This window comes from Rhododendron vialii, chromosome 4a (assembly GCF_030253575.1).
Source record: "Rhododendron vialii isolate Sample 1 chromosome 4a, ASM3025357v1".
In the NCBI taxonomy this organism is placed as follows: Eukaryota; Viridiplantae; Streptophyta; class Magnoliopsida; order Ericales; family Ericaceae; genus Rhododendron; species Rhododendron vialii.
Genome location: NC_080560.1, coordinates 40,703,589 through 40,716,990, shown reverse-complemented (window position 1 = coordinate 40,716,990; position 13,402 = coordinate 40,703,589). Strand labels below are relative to the sequence as shown.

The following is a 13,402-nucleotide window of genomic DNA, read 5'->3' as shown; positions in this document are numbered from 1 at the left end:
AGGGTATCCGAACTAGCTTAATTTTTGAGAACCTAATCCCATTTTTCATGACTAATGGGGTGCCCCATTATGCCGGAACAAAATCAGCAGCCTTGCTTGCTCATTAGAATTGATAGCACATAGGTTTGGATAATTCAATTTTACATGGCATCAATCGGGTTTTCGCTTAAAAACTCTACGGCATTTGTATTTAACGCGCTCAATGTACACATAGAGGTCAGACACGATCATATGTAATATATATCATGTAGTATATGTTATTAAATCTCGAGCAATTTTTTGATCAAGATCGAATATGTACAACAATGATTTAATAGGAAAAAAATGAAATCCATGCTACTTAATTGATTTTCCTCACATTTTCTCTGCCCACCGCGCATATTAATCTTCACAAGTCCTTGATAAAACTATATAAACCTTACCAATTTAGAGAAGTTTCATTCATTCTTTTGATCGGCAAGAAGAATTTATTAATTTTTAGAAAGGACAACAAAGATTAAACTGGCCAAGGACACAATGGCCGGCAATCGCCACCCAAGAATCATTCTGTTAAAGCATCAAACTCGATACTAATTGGCAAAGAATGGAGAGGCCGCTCAGGCTCATATGCTAGTTTTGAATGAAATAATTAACCGACGTGGGACAATTTCCAACACATTCATTGTCAAGAGCAATTTGCAACCCATCTCTCAAGAGCAATTTGCACACATGATTTTGATATTCCTGCCTGTGTGTATCATTGTTAATTAATAGGTTTGGTGTTGTTCTTTTCAAACATGCAAAGGAAGAAATATGAACACACAGGCAAAAGTCAACTAGAAAAATGTCTCCCTCCCTCTCTCTCTATCCGCGTACAGTAATCAACTCGGGTTTTGATTTGGCGCCTTTTTTTTCCCCCTTTTTTTAGAACATGTTGCTTACCTGCTCCCATGCAAGAGGATCCCTGACCTTCTTCTTCTTAATTTAGTTTAGACTTTAGAGGGGCAAGAAAACCAATTTTTTAAAGTTAACGCGGAAGACAACTCCCCTTGGCTGTGCATATAAATAGGATGCACAGGCTCTTACAATGGAAGTGCAAAGAAAAAGAGATCACTACAACAACGAAAATAGATAGAGATCACGGTTTTTTTGGTGTGATCTTTCGCTTTTAATCCCGGTTTCAGAATTGTGATCTACACAGGAGAGAGAGAGAGAGAGAGAGAGAGAGAGAGAGAGAGAGAGAGAGAGAGAGAGAGAGAGAGAGAGAGAGAGAGAGAGAGAGAGAGAGAGAGAGAGAGAGAGAGAGAGAGAGATGAAGTACTCAAGATACATGAACTTGTTGATTGTTGTCACAGTGGTGGTGTTAGGAATTGTGGGAGATTGTCATGGAGATGAGTTGAAAAGGTGCTTTTACGAAAAGAGTTGTCCCTTAGCCGAGGAGATTGTTCAGAACATAACATGGAAGCATGTGGCTGCCAATCCTGCATTGCCAGCCAAGTTCCTGAGGATGCATTTCCACGATTGTTTTGTCAGGGTACGTAATTCTCTTACGTAACTACATCCCTTCCCCTCATCTGTGCATGCATGACGTTTTTTTTCTTTTTTTTTACTATAATTCAAGTGTTCGGGCCAGCTTACGCGCCTTGACTAATTAATCTTGAGAGATCAATTCCACCGCCCCTGATCAACAAAACTCGGTATGAACTGAGTTCAAAGTACCCATATGGCGTACATACATTCATTTTGTTATATACGTATACATGCACATATATATTCGGGCAAATCTAATACAGTACTTTGTTTGGTTGGTGTGTTTAGGGTTGTGATGGCTCTGTGTTGGTGGACTCAACACCAGATAATCAAGCTGAGAAGGCTGCAATCCCAAACCTTTCACTTGCAGGATTTGATGTTATTGATGAAATCAAAACCCAACTAGAGAACGCCTGTCCTGGCAAAGTTTCTTGTGCAGATATAGTTGCTTTGGCTGCTAGAGACTCAGTTTCCTTCCAAGTAAGTCTTCGAATGCCAAAAAAAAAAAAAAAAGAACCCGGAACAAGCAAAATACACCCTTTATTAGCTTTTTAATCAAATGATTTTTTTTTTGTTAGTGATTTTTTTGTAAAGTTTTTGGTACGAATATTTGCCTTATTTGATTCTTCTCGACGAGAAGAGTCGGACCATTTTAAGATATGTATGGTAAAAATCATGAAATAGCTCTGATGGTGATTAATGTTGCAGTTCAAGAAATCATTGTGGGAGGTGTACACTGGAAGAAGGGATGGAAACATTTCGCGCGCTTCGGAGGCATTGGCCAACATCCCTTCACCATTTTCCAACTTCACCACCCTTCAACAAGACTTTGCAAACAAAAATCTCTCACTTCATGATCTTGTTGTGCTATCAGGTAAATATACAACACACCTCGGCAGTACTGTTTGCGATAGCTGTGGAAACAGATTTTTAGCTTTTAACTTTAGATTTGGCTTTGAATAAGCAACATGGAAGTAACAAATACCTCGCGTGCTTGGTCAGGTGCACATACAATTGGGGTTGGACACTGCAATCTATTCAGCAACAGACTCTACAACTTCACCGGAAAAGGCGATTCCGATCCCTCTCTGAACTCAACCTACGCCGCTTTCCTCAGGACAAAATGCAAGAGCCTTTCGGACACCACAACCACAGTGGAAATGGATCCGGGGAGCAGCCTAACTTTCGACAGCCATTACTACAGCAATTTGAAGCTAAAGGACGGTCTTTTCCAGTCTGATGCTGCACTCCTCACTAACCATGACGCTAGCGATCTCGTTGACAAGTTGCTCGTAAACGAGGAATTTTTCGCGAAGTTTGGTGAGTCGATGAAGCGGATGGGTGCAGTTGGAGTGCTTACGGGTGATTCAGGAAATATAAGGAAGAAATGTACTGTTGTTAATTGATTCTTTTGCGATTGTATTTTTGATTGTAATGTTGTTTTGTTGATTTTTGGGGATTGTATTTGGATTTTTGATTTGTGGGGGAATTGATGTGAAGTGAAAAATAAAAGACGAGCGATTTCAAGAGGGAGAAATTCGAATTCTTCTATCGTCTTTTCTTTTCGCTTCATAAATCATTACACAAATCTAAGGAACCAAACGCGAGTTTATTTTGTGAGGCATTGTGTGTTAGTTGAAAACTTGAAGCAAAGCTAAAAAGTCTTCTTCAATTTTCTTTCATTTTTGCAATGAAGTGATTGTTTTGTAATTTCGTTTTTCAGTTACGATAATTATTTTGAGGGGTTTCTTTGCAGCTTATATATACATGAGATATTGTAATTTGGAAAATCCAACTGTAGATTTTCTCTTCTATTTCTTAAAAAAAAGTTAGAGAAGATATAAGAAAGTTAGAAAACACACGATTGCACTTTGATCCCATTCGCTGAGAAACCGGTCAAAACACAACAAACACAACACGAGATCGAAGAACAATCAAGCAAGAAACAAAGAACAAAACAGAGACCTTACATGGTTTTCGAAACGTGTAATTGAATACATCCATAGCTCCCGTTTGTGGGGGAAATGTCCAAGAGTACTACATGCATATATGGTGGTGCTTTTAGAGCACCATTAAATCATTTTATCGAGGGCATTCTTCGTAATTAAGGAGAGCACGACTAAGTTACGCTAGCATAAATGAGGTGGAATGATGTGTATTCGGTCAAAGTTATTCAAGACCCATTTTTTGAATGTCTTAATAAGAGTTTTCAGTACGGCTGTTCACGGTCCGGTTCGGTTTGAAATTCTAAGAATTCGAGAACAGAACCGTTGTCACGATTTTTTGAAAATAAAATCCGTGTCTGGATCAAAAGTCTTATGGTTCAATTCCAATCCAATTCGTGACTCGCGGATCAGTTACGATTTTGTCCATGGATTTTGTTACGTAAGTAAGTAAAAATTAAACACTAGCATATAATCATATATTTCGTAGACTAAAGGATTACAGTTCATTGCTGCGTTGCAGTTCTAGAATAGAGCATACACCAAATGAAAAAATACGTGCAGTTTTAGTCTTCCAGACGTTCATTAAAACCAAAGAACAACAAAAATTTAGTGTATATTACTCTTTTGAAGAATCAGATCTAGGAAATAGTGTTACTTTACGATTTACCCCTAAATTTTATGTAGACTTACATTATATCCCATTATTAAGTAAAATATTGGAATTGGTATACAAAATTTTATTAATTTATTTATAGGTGAAAATTATTTATGTATAGACACACACACACACACATATATACACACACACACACACAGAGTTTTATTTATTTATTTATAATAAATTCTCACAGTCCGGTTAGGTTAATCCACGGTTTCGTAATAAAAATCCCGGGGCCAAACTGCGAGTTACGGTTTTTTAATTTTTTAATCCGTGTCTGAACCATTAATCCACGGACAAAATTCAAACGGTACGGATCGATTCAGTCCAGATTGATTTCACGGTTTACCAGATTTTTTTGCACAGCCCTAATTTTCAGGTGAACTTAAAGTGCACTTCAACTAATTATTATTATTATTTTTTTGATCCTACTTCAACTAATTATTAGAAAACCAATTTTCCTGATGGGATCCAATTAAAACCAGGAAAAAGCCCAAATCCCTAAAAGGAACTCGTCCTGCAATTGGTGGGCCTAATCTGATCCAACAAGGTTAATTTCCAATTTTCTCAAATGTTGCATGGGCCCATTAAAAGTCCATTGTCACAATACGAGAGAGGCTTACAATCATAAGGATAGGGCCCTTGTGGGCTACCAAGGCATGGGCTTGTAGGAGAACTCTATCTACATGGCCTTGAACGAATGCCCAAACCCAATCATGGGGCCCAATAAATGCAGAACTCTATTACCATAAACCAGCCCACTTTCACTTTTGACTTTTTCATCCCATAATTGCAAGAGCCAGAATTTCGATACGAGGAGTGCCTAGCTAAGAGACATGTTTGGACCAAGGCATGCTCAAGAAACGTGGATCTAGTGCTGATTTTCTTTGGAATTTCTAGGCATTCACGATTGGTCTGTCTATCTGTGGCTCATTCAATTTTTTGTTAGATGTAATTTTCGATCTTTTCTTTTTTTATCCTTTCTCTCTCTTGGCTTTTATCCACTTCAAGACTTCTTGTGGCTGATTTAGCCTTCTCGATACATGATTTGTCGAGTTATAATAAAATTTTGTTGCGGACAGAAAAAGAGAGAGAGAGAGAGAGAGAGAGAGAGAGAGAGAGAGAGAGAGAGAGAGAGAGAGAGAGAGAGAGAGAGAGAGAGATGTTTTCAGTTGAAAATGCACTCCTTGAATGCTATAGATTTGGGATTCTAATATTTACCGAAAGTACGATGACCCAATGCATCGACAAGCTGTATATAGTTAGGTATTTTCTTTTTTCTTAAGATAATTAAAATACCCATGTACGCACTTATTCTTTGTTTATGAAAGAACTTAAGAAAATTTTAAATGACAATATAAAATAACTTGAATTTGTCAACCCAAAACTAATTAGATAATATATGGCAATTATGTACTTTATTTTCTGTATCCCACATCCTGATAGCCCCAACTAAAATGCCTTTAGCGTCGTCTTACATATACTTTTTTCGACTTTAAGATATATTTTTATACTTTTTAATTCCTCCTATTGAGACGAACAATGTGATGTAATTAAAAATTTTGAAAGATTGGTTTAGAGGGCAAACGAGGGCTTTAATTTGCTAGGTACTGTTGTAATTTTTTTTTTGGGGGTCTCAAAACATAAATGGATTGGCATATTAATTATCGATTCAATACATAATGATGATGAGTTGGCATTTCATTTTACAATAAAATAAATGGAGCGATTATTCAGTGTCTTGGGGCACCGCCCCAAAGGGGATTGAATAATTTTTCAAATAAATGAGGGGTCATCCCGAAACAATTAAATGAGTTGGCATTTTATTTTAAAAAAAAAATGAGTGAGTGGTCCAGAATCAAATTACATTTGAAGTGGATTCATTTGCCAACCAGCTAGAGTTGAGGAAAATTTTCAAATTTCGTATTATTACCTAAGAAACTTGAGGAATTTTTTTTTGGCAAAAGGTGGTTTCAAATAAGCATTTGACACGTACGTATATGATTCATTGAATCAATTTTTCGAAAAATTAATTTAAATTGGTTGACTTTCCAGGCTCAAAGAAGTCTACGTGCATGCATGCTTGTTTTTTAGTAATTAATCTAACAATATGCTACCAACTTGTACAAGTAAGAGGAATATTAATTGCTTCCAAAATACTAATACTATATGTACTGAATAAAATCCTGTTTAGAAAATTAATTAAAATAGCTAAGAAGGAGAGGAATAGTAATTGCTTCCAAAATAATACTATATGTACTGAGAAGGTTGGTAGACCTTATATTCCATTTCATTCAACTAATTAGTACAAAGGAAAATTGTAGCAATACTTTGTTTCTGGGTTCATTACTCAAATCAAAACTTGTATAAAAAAAGAAAAGAAAAAGAAGGCTGATAAGAAATGCTAACGTAACTCAAATCCCATTTTCTATCCTCTAATACGAGAAAAAAAGAATGAAACCTTGAGAAATAATACGTAAAAGATAAAATACAATAATTTGACTGTGTATTGGGAACGATGAATCCTTGTTATTAAAGAGAAAATTCTTGTTATCAACGATCCCGACATTTTGGCAGCCCAAGGTGAACTTTGGAGAGAGAGAGAGAGAGAGAGAGAGAGAGTTCTCTCTAATTTGGGGAGAAGGGGAGAGGAACAAGAATCTAGCTACGCTAGGAAATACTATAGGTTATAATAACAGTTAGTATTCTGTTATGACAGCTTAGGCTGTTTTTCTGGTAAAAGAGAATTTCTGAAAGTGGTTGTGGTTGGTAGCTAGGGTAGGCTTCGGGTTATAATAACAAAACATAAAGAATTGGTCGAAGAGTAAAGTAGTCAGGAGCACCGCCATGTGGTGCTTCGGACCACTTCAGGATCACACATTTTATGTGCGGTCCGTACACTTAATCGTGAATCCCATGAGATTGTGTGGTTTTGGAGTGGTTCGGAGCACCACGCGACGGTGCTTCCGGACTATTGCATGATACGTCACTTGGTTGAAGGATTTACCAAGGGAAAAAAAATGATGAAAAAACACTAATACACACACTTATGTGGCTGATTCACCTTAAATTCATTGTTACGTTATGGGGTTTTTTATCTTGATGTGATGAATTGTTATAGTATAAATGTTCTCAATTTCAAGGAAAATGTCACGAGTTCGATCAAGACAATTTAAAAGGGTGCATATATATAGGCCGTGCCCAATTAAATAGGTATGTGTATCGTAGCATTTTTGAAGAATGAAAGGTCAAAACATAGCCTAATGGAATAAACATTACCAGTTAGTTCTAATTCACTGTTAATTAGTTTGGTCTCTTCGGAGTTTAGCTTCCTTTGTTTGGTGTACGTCCAAGGCTTTTTAGTGCGTTTTTGCCAGGTTTTGGTGTCGGTCTTTCGGATTTGCTTCGAAATCTCGTTTCGGTTTGTTGTCGCTTTATGTGGAGTTATGGGTTTTGAGGTATGATTTCGAGTTTTCGTTTAAGTATTTGGGTGTTTTTTAGTTAGGTTTTCCTCAAAATTTTACTATTTTGGTAGGAGTACATGTCTTGCGGGCCGTCCTTTTTCTCGGTGGTCTGGGATGGCTTATGCCGGTATGTCCTTGTTCCGTTTAATTGTTATAATCGTTTATAAAGATAATAAAATCTCTTTGCTTAGGCAAAAAAAAAAGGTTTGGTGTCTTTATTCTCGAACGTGCAAGGAAATGGGAACAACACAAGTAAAAGTCAACCGAGAATGTCTCTCTGTCTCGCAATTGGAGTTATGCTATTCCTTCTATTTTTTTTAACATGTTGCTTACCTACTTCCCTCGCGCGTATATAAAGGATGCACAAGGTCTGAGCTTAGAGGCATAAAGATAGAACTTGTCCAAGGAAAAAAAAGGTTGAGAGAGAGAGAGAGAGAGAGAGAGAGAGAGAGAGATGAAGTACTCCACATTCATGAACTTGTTCAATAATATTGTTGTTATAGTGGTGTTGTTAGGAATTGTGGGAGTTTGTCATGGGGATGGGGATGGGTTGAGCAATAACTTTTACAAAAAGAGTTGTCCCTTAGCCGAGCAAATTGTTCAGAACATAACATGGACAAATGTGGCTTCCAGCCCATTTTTGCCTGCCCAGTTGCTAAGGCTTGCATTCCATGACTGTATTGTTAGGGTAATTTTACATACAATCTCCTTTTTCTCATTATACACTTTTGTTCGTTATATGGATATGCACATATTGATCGATGCATGCTTGCCTCGAGGCCCGCATCAAGTCTGTGTTATCATAAAGCGCCTCGAGGTCTTTCAATTCACGCCTTTCCGTTTGAAATCCTATGCCTTGTCTGCAAAGTGATTACTGTTAAGGAAATATTGTCCCACATTGCATGGGTGTCGAATGAGTGATGATCACTTGATATAATGTTGAGACCTCTCAACCAATTGTTTTGGTTTTCAGTCATTGGATATAAAGTTTCCGATGCACAAGGTTTGGGATTTAAGCATTTTTACGCATTATATGCGAGGCGGCGACACTTTTCATAAAAATGCAAGACCTTTAATTTTCAAACTATAATACCAAAAAAAAAAGGTGCTAGATTAGCTGTAATGTAGGGTACAAATGTTGCTTCATTGTTCCAAATAGTTTTTGGAAATCTGAAATTTTGTCTTGTCATGACAAACTATAGATGACTAGTAATTCACCCAACTGCGAGAAAATCCCGGCTCCGCCCATAAATTTGTGAATTGTGCTCAATTTTCCATAAATTTAAACCTATACGTACTATCCCATCTTACAATTTGGTCATTTCTATACTTCTGTCTAGCTCCCTCATACTCCGCTTTCAACCACTCGTTAGCGCGCGCGATTATTGTCTCACTTGTGACTTTGTCACTCTTTGTGATCTTGCTCATTGTTCCATGCGAGTCTTACCCGGTGGATTCTGGCTTAACTTATTTATTTTGACTTATTTTTATCTTTTCTGAATTTTCGTTAGTTTGCGTTAAATTTTACTCGAGTTACTTATTAATCTAGATGAGTGACATTAAATGGTAAAAAATTCTAATAAAAAATTCACTAAAAATAAAAAAATGTAAGGTTTTTTTTCCCGATGTTCTTGTATTTTTTTTTCTTTTCAAGTTTGATTAATATTCTTCTTACTTTTTTATTCCTCTTGTCTAGACAAATAAATAGTAATTCAAACAAGTCGAAATAAATAAGTTAGGCCAAACCCCCCAAGTCGTCACTGTTTAAATCAATGGTGTATGGTGACAGTACATGATGTTTTTGATATAACTATTTCCAGGCTAATCTAATACTAATTTTGTTGGTTGCATGGTGTATCGATCTGCAGGGTTGTGAGGCCTCAATATTGTTGGATTCTACAGCAAATAACACAGCTGAGAAGGCTGCACCTCCAAACCTTTCACTGGGAGGATTTAACCTCATTGATGCAATAAAGACCCAACTAGAGATTAACTGTCCTGGCATTGTTTCTTGTGCCGATATAGTCGCTTTGGCTGCCAGAGATGCGGTTTCCTTCCAAGTAAGTCTTCAAAAAAATTCGATGAAAAATTAGCCTCGCCAACAAATATAAAGATTTGCCGTTGGAATGTTTTGTTATCTTCTCTGTATCGTTCCAATTTTATAGGATGTCCCCGAAGTGAGAAATGTTTCGTTATCTTTAACTTAGTGATTTACCCGGCCTGGTGGCTGTTGCAGTACAATGAAAGCTTGTGGGAGGTGGAGACGGGAAGAAGAGATGGGACCGTTTCGCTTGAGTCGGAGGCCCTGGCCGAACTCCCTTCGCCATTCGCCAATTTCGCCAACCTCAAACAAGCTTTTGCCGCCAAAGGTCTCTCATCTAAAGATCTCGTTGTGCTCTCAGGTAAACATTGTCAGGATGCTACCCTCTCGTTAATTTTTACCTTCTCGTTGAGTGGCATATGATTGTCAAGGGCGGGGTGCCAACCTCGTTGAAATGTTACCCTCTCATTGTGATGCCTTTTACTCTACTTAATTCTGGTCAGGTGCACATAGCATTGGAATTGGAAACTGCCAATTTTTCAGCAACAGGCTATACAATTTCGACGGGACAAACGGCTCCGATCCCTCTCTGAACTCAACCTATGCAGCTTTCCTCAGAACAAAATGCAAGGGCCCTGCGGACACCACGACCAACGTACCCATGGACCCGGGGAACGGTCCAAGTTTCGACAACCATTACTACACCATCTTGATGCAAAACGAAGGTCTCTTCCAGTCCGATGCTGCGCTCCTCACAGACAAGAGTGCGAGCAATGATGTTTATGAGATGGGCACGATTACAAACCAGGAGTTTTTCAAATATTTCGGTCATTCGATGAAGCAACTGGGCGCGGTTGGAGTGCTGACGGGGAGTTCAGGAGAGATAAGGAAGATATGCAGCGCGATTAATAGTTGATTTTTTCTCAAATCGAATTCGAATTTTGGAAAAGAGATCGTCGGAGGAGATGAGCTGGAGCCCCTCTTCTTTCATTTTCTCCGTACAAATCCCTACATAAATCCTAAACCCCAAGGCAACCTCAGGGCTTTTTAGTTTTTCAGCGCCATTGTATTGATTTTTCGTTCGTATTTCGAATAAAGTGGTTTTTCTTTTTCTTTTTGGGAAATTTGATATTTTCAGCTATGATAATTATTTCAAGGGGTGTATTGATATTGGCATTGTGATGAGGAAAGTCAACTTATATTTGTTAAGTTTTTTTTTAAGCCTTACAACCAAGTCATTAAATGAACCCAACTGCGCAACCTAAGCCTTCTAAGGAGTTAGCGAGGCCATACTAGTCACACACACCCCCCCCCCCCCCCCCCCCCCCCCCAACTTACCGCAAGGTATTGATTCTGTGAGAAATCAAACCCCAGACCTTGAGGAGTACTCTCAAAGCCTAGGCATCCGCCCGAACTCCTGGGGCAACCCCTGGGTGTGTTATTATTAATTGTTAAGTTCTTATTGAATAATACTCATACAATCTTTGTAAGGTTTAATAGAGAGTTTGATTCCATCTAGGATTAAGAGTCAAGTATCACAGCTCTTATTGTTACAAGTCTGATCCAGACAGGTTCTTCCCATGTGTACGTAGGCCCAATCCATTGAGCAGCATCCACAAAGTTGATACCATATCACTTGGGATCCATTGAGCAGTATCTACACAGTTGAAATTGGTAGTATATTTTCATCCAGAGATTTCTGTGTCTCTATACATTTTATTCATCCAATTACAAAAGGAAATGTTTGCACTACTTATGTCTCTGGGTTTATTACTCAAATCAAAACTAATAAAATAAAATACAGGGCAGATAAGAAATCTTAAAGTAACTCAACAATTAAAATCATAATGAAAGAATATTAAAAAAAAAAAGGAAGAGTAAAAGAAGAATCTATTGGTTTAATGTCATGCATTCTCTCTCCATGTTTATTGCCAATAGAGTAAATGTGTTAATTTCGCATTCATGACATTAACTACTTTTTTTTTTTTGGTTATCGTATCGAATTATGTATAATGCTTAATTAAAAAAAATTCAACTACATTTCAAAACCTATCAACTTGAACAATATTCTTTTGAAATCAAGACTACGATAGACAATTCCATCATATCGTCTTAAAGAAGAGTATATTTGCATGGGCATGCTTTGTCTGCTTTGAGACGTTAGTTTAAAGCATCCAAAGTGGTATAATCAAAATCAAAAGGTTGCTAAAGTTAGCAACATTTGCTCAAAAAAGAGCTCACATTAGAATAACTAAACTTAGCAACATGTTAGCAACTCACCAAATTTTGGCCCTTGGATTATCAAAACTAGTAATTTTTTGCCAATAACCAAATTTAGTTGTCCCCATATTTTCTTAATCAAGTACATAATCATTACACACAAAAACCTTCTCCCACTTCCATATATTTTCAACATGTTTCTACGAAAAATACTTTTAAAAACAGTATTTAGTTTTTTGCAAAAACTGTTTTTTTCAATTTTTTTTTTGCAAAAACTGTTTATTTCAAAACAGTTTTTTTTTATTAAAACTTTTTTTTTCCAAAAACAGTTGTTTTTAAAAAATAAAAAAACTTTTTTTCGAAAACTGTTTTTTTCTAAAACTTTTTCCCGAAAACTATTTTTTTTAAATCAAAGTTTTCAAAAAAATATTTTTTAAATCAAAGTTTTCAAAAAAATATTTTCTCTTTTTCTATAATAAACTGTTTTTATTAGTTTGAAAACTATTTTAAAAAAAATTTGTTTTCTATGTCACAATTTTTAGATTTTTATAAGTTGAAAAGATGATTTGGCAAGTTTTGATTATTCAATTTTAATTGTACCATTGTGGGCCTCTACATTGCTAAGCTTAACAACTCCTTAAATGGATTACTAAAAGATAATGTGATAACTTTTGATTATTGACTCTACTACGGATGCTCTTATAGCATCACATTAGGATTAGGCCCCCCTTATAGTCAGAATAACGTGCCATAAAGCATCCTCAAACAGCCATTTGATTCAAGTCTTTCCTTCGACCACTTCAAAAAAAAGTTCAGCCCCGTCCACAATTTCGTCCAAAAGGAATTTACTAAATTAATACGTAGTTTATACGTTGACATTATTTATACTACTATACGAGGTTTTGTACATGTAGTGTTGATTAATAGATCAATAAGTAGAGTATTATTTTGAACGGCAAAGAAAAATTTCTTTAATCTCTGAAGTTGTTATAAAGGTTAATAGGATAGGGAGAACGACATCAAATTCCTAACAAAACTAAAAACTATCATATGACCAGTCCGAGACCCAATCCCTCGATTGACAAGAAATCAATCAAAGATACCCAAAGGCACAAAGCCCACACCTAAAAGATCGAAGCCCAAACACCAATTGGGTCAAGCCCATACCTGAAAAAAAAACGAAAAAAAACACTAATCCTAATTGAAGCTGCAGCCGGCCCAGGAGGAGAGAACTGCCACCACGTACCGCCCCAAGGACACAAACCGCAGCAACACGCCAACACCACCACCCCTTCTGCCAGGAAACCAACGTGTTGAGCAGCTGCAACAAGGGCAGCGGTAGAAAGTGACGACATCAACTGCCGGTGTATCCTATTACAAATTCCCGAAGCCGTCAGTACTGCCGGGCGAGAATGTATTAGTAACATTTGACTTTTGAATGTGTGTTAATCTTCAACTTCAAATTATACAGCTTATTACGGTGATCATGCTCTAACCAACTATAATCACGTAATAATGTCAAGGTCAACAATATCCATCGACGTGGGACCTGGAACAAATTAAT

General features: G+C 37.0%; 1 protein-coding gene across 1 annotated transcript; it reads left to right on the top strand.

Moving 5' to 3' along the window:
- The first annotated feature begins 1,056 nt into the window (after positions 1-1,056).
- Positions 1,057-10,606, top strand: LOC131324042 (uncharacterized). Its single transcript, XM_058355868.1, has 10 exons — positions 1,057-1,513; positions 1,798-1,989; positions 2,218-2,383; positions 2,512-2,903; positions 7,491-7,571; positions 7,615-7,704; positions 8,005-8,265; positions 9,446-9,637; positions 9,814-9,979; positions 10,122-10,606. Exons 1-10 carry the CDS (start codon positions 1,292-1,294, stop codon positions 10,532-10,534), a joined length of 2,175 nt encoding a protein of 724 aa, XP_058211851.1. The 5' UTR covers positions 1,057-1,291; the 3' UTR covers positions 10,535-10,606.
- Positions 10,607-13,402: the final 2,796 nt, after the last annotated feature.

Bases quoted from the DNA above. Each gene is read 5' to 3' on its own strand.
- LOC131324042 (XM_058355868.1), top strand. From the start codon at position 1,292: ATGAAGTACTCAAGATACATGAACTTGTTGATTGTTGTCACAGTGGTG. The intron at 2,384-2,511 runs GTAAATATACAA...GTGCTTGGTCAG, and splicing joins TGATCTTGTTGTGCTATCAG to GTGCACATACAATTGGGGTT. The intron at 8,266-9,445 runs GTAATTTTACAT...ATCGATCTGCAG, and splicing joins TCCATGACTGTATTGTTAGG to GGTTGTGAGGCCTCAATATT.